This window comes from Perissodus microlepis, chromosome 8, assembly GCF_051167445.1.
Source record: "Perissodus microlepis isolate ML-2025 ecotype Zambia chromosome 8, ASM5116744v1, whole genome shotgun sequence".
Taxonomy (NCBI): Eukaryota; Metazoa; Chordata; class Actinopteri; order Cichliformes; family Cichlidae; genus Perissodus; species Perissodus microlepis.
The window spans coordinates 3,036,178-3,051,239 of NC_140468.1; the positions used below are offsets into that span (position 1 = coordinate 3,036,178).

A 15,062-nucleotide genomic window follows, 5' to 3' on the forward strand; every position below is an offset into this window, starting at 1 on the left:
GATTTTAGTGCCACATATATAAAAACATAAGCAAATAAAACATTCACTCACCTCTTTTCACTCTCTTTGTGGTCATACATCACTCTGCATTTAATCATTAGTTATTATGATGGCCCCGCCCCTCCCTGAGCCTGGTTCTGCCGGAGGTTTCTTCCTGTTAAAAGGGAGTTTTTCCTTCCCACTGTCACCATAGTGATGCTCACAGGAGGTCATCTTGTTCTTCACCTTAAATTAAAAAGTGACTTGAGGCGACCGTTGTGATTTGGTGATATGTAAATAAAATTGAATTGAATTAAAAATGTGATTTGGATCTCACTTCCCTGTGTTTAGAATATAAGCTTAGACTTTGACTACCTTGAATCCACTGCATATAGATTTTCTTTGTCTACACTAAATAAATTCTCTTGTCAGTACTGACTTGTTTGCCTCATTAAGAGCATTTATGCTAAACCTGGAATGACAATAGTGTCTCTTCAAACTCTCTGCAATATACAGGAATTTTATTTCTTAGATGTTGTACTATGTATTCTATTAATGCACAACATATATCCCAAATATATACTAGTAATGGAAAGGAGGGGTGTTTCTAGATTTTTCTTCATTTTCCTCCAATATTCAGTATTTGAACATGTAATCTCTGTGAGGCTAAAGCTTGAGGTAGCTGCTTGGTTTTTTAGCTCTTAAACAGCTCGCTTCAGACAAGAGAGAAACTGAGGAGAGAAAATGTATAAAATAATTTGACCCATCAAAGCAAAGAGCTTTTCCTTTGCAAGGTTCTGTTTTATTATTTCTCCATGCTTACAGTGAACACAGTGGTCACAATGACTGTTTCTAGTGTGCAGCTGAATGTGTCAGTGAGTAGCACATATGAAATAGTAAAGGTATTTTAATAGGAAGCATCACATCAAGAATCAGGAATGCAACACATGAAGCTGGACCTGTCTGACAGTGATTACATAACGCAGCTCACACAGTGACACTCACGCAAATGCATGCACAGACACACACTTCTTCACACAGTCGTTCCCCGTTCCTCGCTCTGTTTATTTAGACATGAGATCCAGGCCGCTTTCCATCATCTATTTATATTCTTTTGTTGATCGTTCCTTTCTTCCTGCCAACTGGTGGTACAGCCATGGTGATGATTACTGCTGCTAGGAGTGTTCCTCCGTACTGGGTTTGTTCAGCAGCCGACGCCTTGCATAACAGAAAATGCACCCAGAGATGGGAGAGAGGGGCAAGAGGGAATCTGGATATAATTAGGTTTGTTTTTGCCAGGAAAGCCACAAAGAAACACCACCAATGGCCTTTTTTCTTTATGTGTGTGTGCGCACACACAAAGCATTTATGACATCATATTGTAGCAATGCAGCAATGTCAGTATTCACAGCAGGGTGCTTCTGATCACATGCAAAACCAGTTTTGGACCCAGAACCTTGGAAAGCCGAAAATACTTTTATGCATTTAGTTTCAGTCCATTTCCCTGCATGTCCCACTCCTCTAAGTCTTCCTTGGTGCCAAACTAAACCAACCTCATCTCATTTGTGCACCTTGAAGCTCATCTCACTCACCGGGCAGTCAGCCTATTTTCCTTGCACCCCTGTGTCGTCCTGTCCTACTTCCCGCTTCCCTTTCTTTGAAATCATGGAGGAGGTTTGTGAACCAGGGTGACTATTCTGCGTCAGCCGGTGGGCATGAGCAGGCGTCCCGTGTAGCAGGCTGACTTGGAAAAAAAGGCATCCATCAAATTTAAACGTACCCTACTCTTCCTTTGCAGAATACTCATTATTCTGTCTGCTCTGTCCCTTTGTGCTTCTTCCTTCAGGCACTTTGAAAAGAACACAAGCATCCTTACTGCCTCAACTGAAGTCGTAAGCCAATATCAAACAGTGATATGCTTCTAAATTCACTGATTAAATACATGAAGACCGCTGTTCTCAGAATCTGTTGGTCCTTGCACTCTACAAGACCAAGGTGCCCTGTGGTATCTGGCAAATGGATGTTTGCAGAGGACCTTTTCAGATGCTTCAAGCACACTAGAAACCCTGCAAACTTTGGCCTTGTGTCTTACTAGTTTTGGGGTAGTTTTGGAAGTAAGGGCCCACTTTAATGGTCTAAGGGGACCTATGTATACTCCAGGAAGTTTTTGCAGTTTGTAGTTCCTGCAGTGCTCACACGGAAAGTCTGGGACGCGTCCTTGAACGACTAGAGAACTACAAAAATGTTTCTACTATCTGAAAATACCAAAATTAGCGTGGGCCTATTGTATTTCACTAGCTGGGCCCACGTCCTCATTTTAGGTTTGACAGCGTTTTAGTAGGTAAAGCTGAATGCTTTGACATGAATTGAGCTGCGGTTTGGGGAAGGCCTCGAAGGGGACTGGCGACGGCTCCCGGGCCTGGCAGATCCCCGTGTACTGAATAGAAATGAAAAAGTTAAAGGATTGAGAACAAGGAGGGAGGGAGGGGCACGTAAACGAGAATGAACAGCTTGCAGAGCTGGGGGAACCTATATGGATGAGAACCGGAAGGAGTGTGTTTGGAGGCGTGGTCCTGCTCCTGAAATTCCGATACATAATCTCCAGTTATTATTTCTCTATCATCATTTCCATTGAACACGCTGACTTTAGAAACTGTTTACTTAACTTCCAACAGGCTTTGATTGTTAAGACATGAGTGATGTTCTATTCACCTCATTAGTCAGTGTGCCATAACTGATTTAAGCGCTTTTTGCACTTTCTAGGATTTGGATCATAGTCATGATGGCTTAGATTAAGGCTGTTTGTTAGATGCTGCTCATCCCTCACTCCCTTTACCTTCCCTCTGCTTCCATCCATGCTGCCTTTCTGGCAAGTTTGAAAAGAAAGTTGCAGAGAGAACATTTCTGCTTTTTAAATTGCTGGGTTTGGCCGGAGATGCAGCGAGAGTGAAAGGGCAGCTTGGATTGAGGGGGAGGCTGAGTCACTGCAGAGACAGACAGTAAAACTCATTACACATTTGTTCTTGACTTTTTCTTCACTTCCTAACAAGGCCTCGGGCCTCTGTTTGTTTGTTCTCGTTGTGGATGCACTCCACTGCTTGTGCGCTGCTGACCAATGCTTGGCCATCTGTCATGAAGGAAGGAGATTTGGATTCATGCACTGTTTTATGTGTATATCTGTTGGGGAGTAGTCTGAACTGGATACTGGCAGTTTTTCACTGTGCTTTAAGTCACAGCGTTGCTCATTTTTACTCATCGTATTACCAGCTTGTTGCAGTATTTTGCCAGTCTTCTCTATTATTGCAGCTCCAGCTGTGACGTTTTCTCTCTGCTGCCAATCTCCCAGAGCAGCGTGTTATGTTGCTGAATGTTTCACAGGCAATAATCAGCAAATTCATCTAAACACGCGATCTGTCTTCACCCACTTTGCTGTTCTTGATGTTTGACTTAATCTCCCCCACTCCGTTTAGCAGATATCTACAGAATTTGACTTTTCGGATTTGCCTATTCTGTTTAATGCTTCACTGAATAAAAAATGAAGTGCTGTGCTGTACAAGAACATATAAGCAAAGATTGGGGTGCTTAGTTTCAGTGTTAGTGTTCTCTGTATTTTGTATTAATGATGGAAAAAGCGATTTGTAATGTGAGAGTTATCACCTTGCCCCGCAGCGCCTTAGAGCTGCGAAGCGTTAAGCAATTTTACTGTTCTGGTTCACTATCACCGCTCTCATCAATCTCATTTCCAGCAGCAGGCAACTTCTTCCAGCTAAAGAAGCTTTGGTAAACTCTCCGTTCCGTATGTGATCAGGATGATTAACGCGGAACACAAAGAGCAGCTAAAGTACTGGACATTAACCTCTTAATATCCAACACTGACCCTCTAGGGTTTTGGGTTAGGTTAACGGCCACTACTGTTTTCATTTGTTTGCTTGGAAACATTGTTAATGTGTGAGACTTCATTTAGGAGTTAACATCTTCTAACTTGTGAAAGTTTTCCTATTTGGTATGTGGCTAAATAAAACCCAACCCTAACCCTAGGAGAGTTGACACCGTAGATTTTAACAGGTTAAACTGAAAGTTAGTGAGTAAATATTTAAGTGGAAAAAAATGTTGCTGGGTGTATAAGACACCATAAGGAATCATTTGTTTGTATTTATTTTATTTTAGCAAACTTTCTTTGTAGTTTTAATAAATATTTTATTTGAAAAAGTATTATTGATGTCCTGCAAGCTGTAGATGGTATAAGCTTGTTTAATTTCACTTCCGCTGTGTATGAGTGGGGCTTTTTGGGTCCAACGATGATCGTCTTGATTTCATTTGTCTGAATTTCTGGTACTGACCTCTGAGACTCGATGACCGACGGTGAAAAGGCAAATTTTGTGTTATTTTTGGCCACAAAAGCAATTAGCAGGAGCAGTGTGCCACAGTTCAAGTGTTAGGGAGACAGAGGGAAATGGCACTAGGTCCAGGTCTGCCGCTGAGCTGAAGGATTCAGCGGCCAAAACCAGATTTTATTTTTAATTCATACAGCAGGGGAGCTGAGGGGAAAAAGCACCACACAAACATACAAATATAAGCCCTCCCTCAGTGACTCTTTCCCTCTATTTCATCCAACCATCCTCATCGTCAGGCTCGGAGTCTTGAAATGAATCCTCTGCTCTCCTTTTCCTCGTGGTTGGCTCAGTTGACTCTGTCTACGTGTGTGTGTGAGTGTGTGTGTGTGTGTGTGTGTGTGTGTGTGTGTGTGTGTGTGTGTGTGTGTGTGTGCTCATGCCCCAGTAAAGAGCAGAGCTCTGTCACTGTAGCTCATGTCGGTGTTTGTATCGTATCTTTCCTGCTTCTAACCAAACATACCTTCTCTTTTTTCTCTCTCCTTTTCCAGTCCATCATGGAGCAGTTTAACCCGTGCTTACGGAACTTCATAGCCATGGCAAAAAGCTATGAGAAGGCGCTCACCAGTGAGTACACCAACCATTTCTTGTTTACCGTCTGTCTTCGTCGTTCTCTCGTTCCTCCAGTCGTCCAGGCAGAGGGCCAGCTCACCCGACACTTGGTGCTGCTTCTGTATCGTCTTGATTTACCTCGAGACTGGTTAGCTTTAGGGTGACGATGGCTCGGATATTCACGTTAAGAGCGTTGTTGATGCCAAGCTTACAATCCCCATCAGAAGCTTTTAAACTACACACACTAGTTTGTGCCTAGATCTTATTCAGACGTTCGGTATTGTGCTGTGATGTCCTGTGATTGTTCCGCTGTGATGTCTTCCTCCTTTCTGTCCACCAGCAGTTCCTCTCATCATTCTCATTAATGTCTGTCTCTACCTTTTTATCCTTTGTCATTGCTTTTTGAGGTTTGAATTGGTGTGTTTGTGTGTGATTGTGTGTGCAAAGAGTAGGGAGGTGTGGGAAACTGAGGTATACACTCAGTCAAGGTCAAAGACAAAACACAGGAAATATCCAGAGGGAGCTAAGTGGAGCATTAGCCAATGCAAAGTGGAACAGGGAGAGTCGTGAGAATAACGGTACCCCTACCCCATGAGGCCCAAGAAATGAGAACGAGCAGAGCCGGTATTCAGGACAAGACAGGATAAAAAAATGTTTTGAAAAAAGGAGAAGGTAGAAGGAAAAGACTGCGAGACAAATGTTCACAAAAACAGAAATTCCGAAATTCTCAGCAGTTATTGGAATCCTGGAGAATGTCCAGTGGCTTATTCTTTAACTTCACAAACTCTGATTAATTAAAGCTACGCAGTCAGCTTGGATAACGTGATTTCATGCCTCTGGGTCAGGCCGATAATGCTTGTACTGATGCCTTGTACAGTATATGTATTTAGATAACACGCGCCTCCAACCATGTTGAGCTCATTTATTGATAAGAAAACCTTCCAGCTCTGCTCTTAGATGTCACTCTGTGGAGGGAGGAGGATGAGGAGGAGGAAGAGGAGGTTATCGGGGTCGTATCATATATTCAGTGATGGTGCAGACTTGCTTGGTATGCTGTGTGCGGTTTCGAACCGGGCTCTCCTTTGTGTGCTCGGAGAGGAAATGCAGGGAAGACTCGGCAGCCTGCAAGAACAATAAAGAAGGCCTCACTCTAGTCTGATAGATAAGGCTAAAAATAGCCCTGCGACTCTCTGAGTGGGGATTACACTTCATCAATGCCAAGCAGCAGCACAGAGGCAGAGTTTAGAGTGGGGCTGGGCACCCAGCAAGCATCTATTGTCATAGGAAAAATGCCAGTGCAGCCCCTCCTCGCACTAGAACTGGGGCGGCAGCTTGACATCCCAGCGGACTGAGAGGACCAGAATGATGCAGGAAGGAGCCTGCTTTCTGGGCTCGATGAGCACAGTGTGGTTTGGGATGTAGCGCTCAGCCAAATTCTCTCTTTATTAAAATCTTAATTGCAGCGTGGTGCAGGGCTGCAGCAGAAACGTGGGAGCTGTGCGGCTGGAACATGCTGTGCTTGTGGAGAAAGAGGAGAACACATGTGAAATCAAATAAAAGGAAGATGTCAAAACTGGGCTGTTCAGCTGAGACTGAGATTTCTGTCTTGTTTGGTGACATCACTGAAAAATCGTTGGTCTCAGTGGAACCTTTAAGCTTACAAGAGTACAAAGATGTGTCTACTGATGGCTCTGTGATTTAGTAATGGCCAACCTTTTCTTCAAAAGCAGTTAATTAAAAACTAGTAACTTTAGTTTATCTTTAATCTGCTTGTTTGGTTCAGTTACCATAAAACAGGAGAATATTTGAAGCTGTAATCAGGAGCTGTCTTTTTCCAAATTTAGCCCATTTATAAACGAGACGTTCGGGTGTGTTTTGAGCTGAATCAGATTTGTCTGCTTTCTGTGGAGGAATGTGAGAGGAGGCTTGATTGAGGTTGTGGAAAGCTTGATTTTGAAATTGATGACATTAACATGAGTCACGTGTCACCAACCTCAGCTGATTTAAACCTTGTTTATGTTTCATCTGCTCTGCTCTGTATTGGCTTTATATCACTGTTCTAATCCTCTTTACAGGCAGGTCCTCCTTTTCCTCGTCCTCTGCCTTCTTCCTCTTCTTCTTCTTCTTCTTCTTCTCTTCTTCTTTATTTTTTCTCCTGCTTCTGTGCCTCTCTGTCACTTTCCAGCTGACAGACAAACAAAGCATTCCCTGGAGCTAATCCGGCTTCACCTGGACCTGCTCTCCTCCCGGCTGAGATTTCTCTGCACATCGATTAAATTAGCCTTGCTCACCCAGCCATCTTAGCCTTACCCCCATCCCCTTGCTTTCGCATCCACTCATATCCTACCTAAGCTTAACTCAAGCCAGGCTTCAGAGAAGCCGGAAAAGGGTCTTGGCCTGTCACTGTCATAGCTTACGGAGGAGGGTTGCACTGCTGTGTAAAGACTTTTGTGGCTTTTTATTCCTGGTTTTCATAAAGAAGTCCTCACAAAATCGTCTTACTGGAGAAATGAAATTGTTAAGTGCTTGTGCAGACTGAGAAGCCAGACGCTGTCTTAATTTACAGAACAATAACTTGCATAGCTCAGTGTCTCCACGGACTTCTAGATGTGAATAGATTTTCATTGTTTTCCATGCAGGGATATGAATACTTGTCATTTTCCTGCTCTCTCTGTGGGATTCTGCATGAACCTTCTCTGGCAGTTCAAAACACACTCATCAACATGACGGCCCTGTAATAAACTCAGCGCTCATCCATATGTATATCCTGACTGGGCATGTGTCCTCTGTCATCATGACTTTCACTCCCCGTGTAGCTGACCCCTGACCTGCTTTAATTCACCGTCACCGCTGCCTGAGGCTGTCTTGCCCTCATTTCTAAGCCCTGAGTCACCGCCGTGTCTCGGCTCGTGTCCCCGGCTTCTGTGGCGATACACCGCAGAGAATAATGGTTGACAGTATTTGAATTGTAGAGTGCTTACACATCACTGCTGCGAAAGGGTTTGTCAGCATATTATTATGTATGGGGTTGTAAAGATGTGAGGTGCCATTAGGATTTTAAAGCTTTAGTTCATCCAAATTACGAGAATACTTATTTTTTCTGCTTATGCCATGCAAATCATTTTTATTGTCTGTCGTAATGTAAATTTCAAGTGCACCAAATGGCACATATTCAAAAAAGCAAACATATTGTTCACCTACTTGGTGTTTTTACTTACTATTTCAGAACCTCTACAGCATCTGTGTTTAATTTAGTCCAAAATCTGAGGGTCCAGGTTCATAACTAATTTGATTAGACTAAAACATTTATAACCTGTATATGAAGGACAAACTTGGAGTTTTAAACCACCAAAAGTAATTTAACTCAATCAGCTAGTTTATTAAACTAGAGAAGAAACATTACTCTGCTGGTCTAGATTAAATTAGATGAGATGAGATTAGATTAGTCCTTATTGTCTCCCTTGGGAGAAATTTGTCTTGGACAAGCGAGGGCGACACGTCACATAAAATCATAACTTCACACACTGATAATCGCCCTGAAGTTTGGTGCCTCATACCTTTATCAAGACAATGAGGAAATCGGTTTTAAGATTAATCTCAAGCAGCTGCATATAAGTTACAAGTGCCATTAGCTTTCTTTTTTCCATTTGTAGTTCGTTACAGCATTATTGAGCAGATTCGAACAGGTTTTGGATCCATAAGGGTAAACAATGTTTAAAATGCCCTCACGTTATTCGTATTACATGGCACTGAGCAACAACAAAAAAACAAACAATACAAATATTCATATTTTATATTTTTCCTGTTTCATTTCTGCTCATTGTATTTCCACTTCTCCAACACAGCTGTTATAGTTTCATAATTATTATTTTTTAAATATACAGAATGTCCTTTTGGGACGGATGCAAAGTGCCTTTATGCAGTAGGACAGATTTTAGGCTGAGTTTTCCTCCTCCACTCATCTGTATCACACTCACAACCCACAAATAAACGATAAAATAAAATAAAATTTTCAACATCAACACAACAGACAAAGTCATCATCAGTTTCAAAGAATGGAATAAGATCCTTCTCACGATGTTTCCTGGAGCCGAGAGGCTTTTCTCACTGAGCCTAGACTAACTCATGTCACCCTGGCTGAGTGAATAACCAAGGGACAGATCTTCAAAGTCTTCATCACTACAATGTTGTGCAGCCAGAGACTAAATATCACCAGACTCTGATAAACTAGACCAGTTTAAATGGGAGGTGATATTTCACCTGAATGTGATGCAGGTCTATAACTGATGACAGGTCAGGGTAACTGATGGATGATTTAGTTTTGGAACTGTATCCAGAAAAAAGATCAAATAAACAAAAGTAGCAGACATAAAATGATTCTGTGGCTCTCTCCATACCAAGAACCCGAGCTCTTTCTCCTCCCCTCAGTTCCTGCTCTCTCCGTCACGCTCTGTGTGTGCTTTTGCGCGTCACATGACTCTATTTCCTCTATTTTCTGAGTGCTGCCTACTCCAATCAGAGAATGTATCAGATGATGATGATTAAAAACTTATAAACCTAAAATTTAGATCAGTGAAATGCAGGATTTGTCGGGTTGTCGGTTTACTTCAATGTGATGTCTACTTGAAAACTGCATTGTTTTCACATTTTAAACATAGGATTACTGTATGATGTGAGGAAACTAAGAAACAAACTCATTGTCAATATATAGCCCAGAATAGAGAAACCTTTTTTTCCCTTTATGACCTTTAAAAGAACCTTTGTGCAACTTACAGCAAAATTACTTTTTTTAAGCATTAAAAATGTTTCTCCTGGTAAATTATAAAAGAGGAAAGTAATAATAAACGAGGTAAATAGGAAATAAAAAAGTCAATTAAGAAGAAGAGATGAAATTCTCTCACACACAGTCGTTGGTTTCAAAATGCCCCCATTTCAAATTTGGAAATTTACTCAGTGATTCTGCTGAATATAGGAAACCTGTTACCTGGATGGTATTCACTTTGCAAGAAAACAAAAAAACTATTACATTTTCTCTGTTGGCCCAGAATCTGACCAAAAAAGAAATCCTTTAAAACTGATTAGAACAGGGAAGATGAACAAATAAAATATTTGTTTTCTTTTAATTTTCCTGTAATTTGGATAAACTAATCCTTTAAAATAGATTTTTCCAAAGTAGTTTGTGGTGAAAGGTTGTGCTTTGCTTTTTAACCTGGCAGTCTTGAGATTTCTGTTTCCTGTAGTTGCCTCCATAGAGCTTTTTCTTTTCCCACCTGGTCTCCATTTCCGCCTGTCGATCTCCCAACCTTACCTCTCTGGGGGAGGGGAGGGTTGTAGGGGATGGTTGCAGAGCTGAAGAAGACATCATTTCAACTCCGCACCCTTGATCTGATGCCCAATGCTTCCATGTTTCCAGGTGTCACATATGCTGCAAAGGGCTACTTCGACGCTCTGGTGCGGATGGGCGAGATGGCCAGCGAAAGTCAAGGCTCTAAGGATGTTGGTGAGTCCTTGTAGTGGCAGTAGCACCCTTGATGGGGTACAGGGGGGTTACACAAGCAGATGGTGGATGGGATCGTGCTGTAGGGCAGAAGCAGCTGATGACCAACCTGAAATTGGACACACACACCCAAACACACACTCACAGATGTTTTTCTAGCACTTAAGTGCTTCAGAACGTTGTGTAAATCTTAAAGATGAGCCTTAGCCTGTCTTTTCCTGCACTTCAGAGCTTATTTGATACATTATCACCTCCAATTCATACAGTGAAACACATTCTGGTTCGAGAAGAATTAATTCTGCATGATTGTCACAGCTTGCCCATTTGGTTAATCCCTTGTTTCCTCACATTCCGGAAAGATAAAGGCTTTCCAGTCGCTTTTTTATTGCACCGCTGTGAGCGAGTAATAAATTTACAAATTTGTTTGGCATTTGGTATTCACAAGAGCGCACATGGCGAGGTGGATTTTCTTTCTATTCATAATAAGCCCTCAATATATTTACAGTGCTAATGAAAAATCTTCCTGTTTTGAATGGCGCTTCCAGCAAGTTGTCAGGAAAAAATTTCCCAGCTCCCTTTGCTCTCACGCAGCGTGTCGTCTGGTTTCGGTTGGATCAGCTCTGGTTCTGTTTGGTATAGTCGCAGCTATAGTGTTAACTGGTGTTGATGAGAACTAGCTGATAGCTGTTGTATGAAGCAGGACAGCACTGTTATAATTGTAGACCAGGTCACATGCCGGGGCGTGTGCAGAGTCTTTGTTAGTCCGGGATTATGGAAGCTTCTTCTTACCTTCACCTTGATGGGATGTAAGATAGCAGGCGTGTCCTGAATCAGCAGAGGAGAGGAGGAAGAAAGGATGGAGAGATGGTTAGAGGAGTGTGAAACAGACATATCTGAGGTGACTGAGGAGGATATAAAAGCTGCATCCATTATTCATGTGAGGACCTTTTTTGGGGGCTTCCTCGCATTTCTTCTGGAGCTACATCTTTTCGCTTTTCCTCCCTTTCTCTCTTTGAGCAAATACCGGGTAGAGCTCCAATATGAAAAGCTTTTTTCTTTATCTATTCGGTTTCGCCTCCATGATTTTTTTTATGTAGTTTGAATCATTTTCATATCACACTGTTTTAGGGTTGAATGTTTAAACATCCAAGCCGGTGACTAACTTTAAATATAAATCATTAAAGCCACTTAAAAGTAGGAGGAAAGGCCTTTGCACACCAAGACTATTTTCATCATGAGTAAATATTTCTCCCAAAATGTCCGTCACAGTGTTTTGCAACTGTTTGTAGGATTCACTTTTTGTGTATATATGCAAATATGTACTACACATGAACGCTTTTCATACATTAGAGATGATTCTTTTTAAAAAATGCAAATTTTTGACTTTGTGTGCAAACTCCTTAACAGGACATCCCATCATCCATCTCTGCATCCCCATTTCCATCAGCTTGGTTGCTCTTCTGTTTGCCTTTCATGCTCTCTGTCCTCCACGACTGTGCTTCTGTAGTCTTTTTGTCTGCATGTTTGTGTTTCTTTTTCAGTTTCTTTTTCTAGCAGCCTAACCATGACTCAGCAGCCCTTTAACAACTCAGCAGAACTTCCCTCCGCCTCCAGTGAAATGACAGACTAGGCTGAGCAAAATGGATTGATGCCGTCTCTGCATATCAGCAGCGCTCAGAGCGGCTGTGGTCTGTGCAGAGCGGAGGGGGAGCCCTTCTGACGGCGGTTATTGCTTTTGTGGATTCTTTAGCATATTCCATTACTTGTGTTAAGCCTCACAGCTTCACTGAATTACCTGATGAAAACAGAAGAAAAATGTAGTTTGTGGATGATTCTGCAGTCACTCGGTATGAAGTGTGCAACTTATATCAAAGTTCTCCCGGTTAATCCATAGATGACAGTGTCTCAATGGGATTTTCTTTTCTGCAATAGTAGTAGACAAATATGAACGTTTTCTGGAGATACTGAATTATTAAAAATACATAAGCGGGCAATGAGAGATAATTATCCAATTTTTCTCATTAGACCAATTCAACGATACGTTATAAAGTAAACAGCCTCCTTTTGCCAGTTTTGCCGGTTTTGCTCCAGAAGAAGCCGGAGGAAACACTGAGCACCATTGTTGCTGCATAATGTGGAAAAACTCCCAAGCCTGCCAGCTTATTAATTAACAGATAACAAGGGTTGTGCGTTTGGTTTTGTGTGTGTGGCTGAACTAAATTTCCTCAGCTGGCACATGTCTGTAGCTGTGACCGGAGCCACGAGCACAGAATCCCAGATAAGCAAAACTGTGTGTGTGAGTTTGTGTGCGTGTTTGCTGGGGATAATCACTCATCCAGGCCTTTACCACACACTTCATAATTAATGAGGAATGAAGGCAGATTTGTAAAATCGTCCAACTTGTAATTGTTCCTTTAATTGGGTTTTGTTGAGGAGAAAATGTGTTGGCGCCGTGGAGCTGAAGTAACAGGGCCGGACTACAGACTGCTTCAACTCTCAAAGTGAAATCTGGCAGAAAGGCTCCGCCACCTCCGACTGTACTCTCTGAAACAATGTAATTAATCACAGCGCATTAAGATGAACAGCAGCTAATGGCATTAGCACATGAGCAGAGGATGGAGAGTTGCATGTGACAGGGTGAAATGAGGAGGGGGAGTGAAGTCGGGCTGAGAAATTGACCTTGATGGTCAAAGAGAAAAATTGAATGTGGGATGGAAAAAGCACTGGACTGTTGATGAATTGGCTCACACTTTAGCAGCTCTGATCTTATCCAGGCTAAATGGATCACTGCCGTTCCTCTTAAATAAAAGATGGCGCGAAAGTTGATCATATTAGACATTATTGAACAGCTTTAAGTTACAATAAGTGTCCTGTTTGTGGAAGATCTGATGTTTTAATGAAATTGTGAATGAATCTTTGAGGCTGACGTTTGCAGTTTATGAGTCTGTGATAGTTTTTCTTGCCCTGTAATTGTAAATGGTGAAATCCACTTTGTCAGATGGCGTTTGTGCCTAATCATTAAGCACAAGGCATTTTATAGCAGTGGCACCTCGTCAATACTGGTTGCCTGTCCTAAGTTGGTCTGCAGAGTCCACTTGAGGAGGCTGAAAGGGTGGAGGTAAGTCAACCATAAAAACCACTTGGTTAGATTAAGGCATTGAAAGTTACTTATTTGGTGAAATTTAGTGGTTTGATTTAAAAGGCACTCTGCACCTTACCCCAAGTGGCAGCAACCTTCGACCAGTACCATAAGTTGCCGTAGGACCGTGTGGGCAGCCTGGCTTCAGTGTGGCGAAGGAACTAGTTCCTAACTGAAACTTCTGTCTGTGTATATTCCCAGTTATCCATTTCATGGTAACCTTTAGATCCTGAAAAGATGTTTTACCTCTTCAGAGCTGAAGAAGCCTCTTAGATGAGAGACGGAACAGCTTAAAAACCTGAAGAAGTCCAGCTGTGTTTTTTTTTCAAACTCTGAGGACTTCTACATGAGTTTGCTGTTCTGCTTCTGGCACTGTCACCAAAAAATGACTCGTAAAAAAAATGTAAGCCTTGAAATATCCTTAAATCTGTGCTTCTTTACACATAGTCTGTTGGGTTTTTTTATGTTCTAGACTTGGTGTGTCAGCTCATATGCTAAAGCATACAGCAAAAAAGGTTGACTTAAGGATTTCCGGTGACACCAGCGGTAAAATAGTGTTGTGAATTTCTTCTCCTTACTGGCCACTTTGAGCATTTTACACCAAAAAACATGTTCATTCATTCATACAAGGCGTTTATCCTTCACATACAGTATTATATATGGAGTATATGGAGGTTCACACACTGATGGATCCATCAGAAGTGATCGTGGGTTCAATATGCTGAGTGAAGCTTCGATGTCTCAGTGAGAAGCTGAAGCTGCGATCAGTGGGAGACCGCCTCTACTATTTGAGTGTGAGTCGCTGAACTAATCCAGCCTTTACCTGTGAATAGCGTTACAAAAAAAAATGTAATAAGGACTAATGCATGTTTCATAATAAAGCCTCAATCTGCTTTTCAACCCATTTTTCAGCACCAGTTATTAACAGCAGAGGTATATGAATGTGTCAAACTGCAAAAGAAGTTCTAACACAGAGATGCTCACCACGGTGTTTTTAAACTAAACACTTTGGCAGCTTTGTGTGTCACTTAAGAAGCAGCTGTGGAGACATGGGAACAGTTTAATAGTAGACTTGAGCTGCCGACACACAAACACATACTCATAAATAGACTTATTGTACAAGCAAACACCCTCACATGCCAGAGCAGGCCATAATCAAACTGACTAAAAAGCAAGAAAGCATTACATGATTATTATCCACTCCTGCAGCCTTAAAATAAACTGACACACATCTCCACACGGGGACAGAGATGGACCGTGTGGTGTCATACATGCTAAACAACACATAAGAAACTGGCACAGGAAGAGGAAATGATGCACCGCTGTGCTTCATTCACTTGTTCTTAATTTACGCGATGCTGTCAGAGTTTGAACAACCGCTCTGCTGCATGACTCCCTGTGAGGAGAGACGAGATACTCCATGACTGCAGAGTGGAGTGTCATCCCACTCATCCTCTCCGCTTTCACTACGCTCTGTGTCTGCGAACGCCCCCGCTTTGATGTG

General features: G+C 42.0%; 1 protein-coding gene across 13 annotated transcripts in view; it reads left to right on the top strand.

Moving 5' to 3' along the window:
• baiap2b (BAR/IMD domain containing adaptor protein 2b) overlaps positions 1-15,062 on the top strand; it is a 75,586-nt gene that overhangs the window by 18,451 nt on the left and 42,073 nt on the right. For 9 of the 13 annotated variants that reach the window (XM_084937018.1, XM_084937017.1, XM_084937016.1 and 6 more), the window contains exons 2-3: positions 4,862-4,937; positions 10,336-10,422. In XM_084937018.1, coding sequence (XP_084793144.1) covers positions 4,862-4,937; positions 10,336-10,422 — 163 coding nt within the window. Of the gene's footprint in view, positions 1-4,604; positions 4,686-4,861; positions 4,938-10,335; positions 10,423-15,062 lie in introns of those variants that run through there. The other 4 variants (XM_084937021.1, XM_084937022.1, XM_084937020.1 and 1 more) reach the window with 3 other exon arrangements.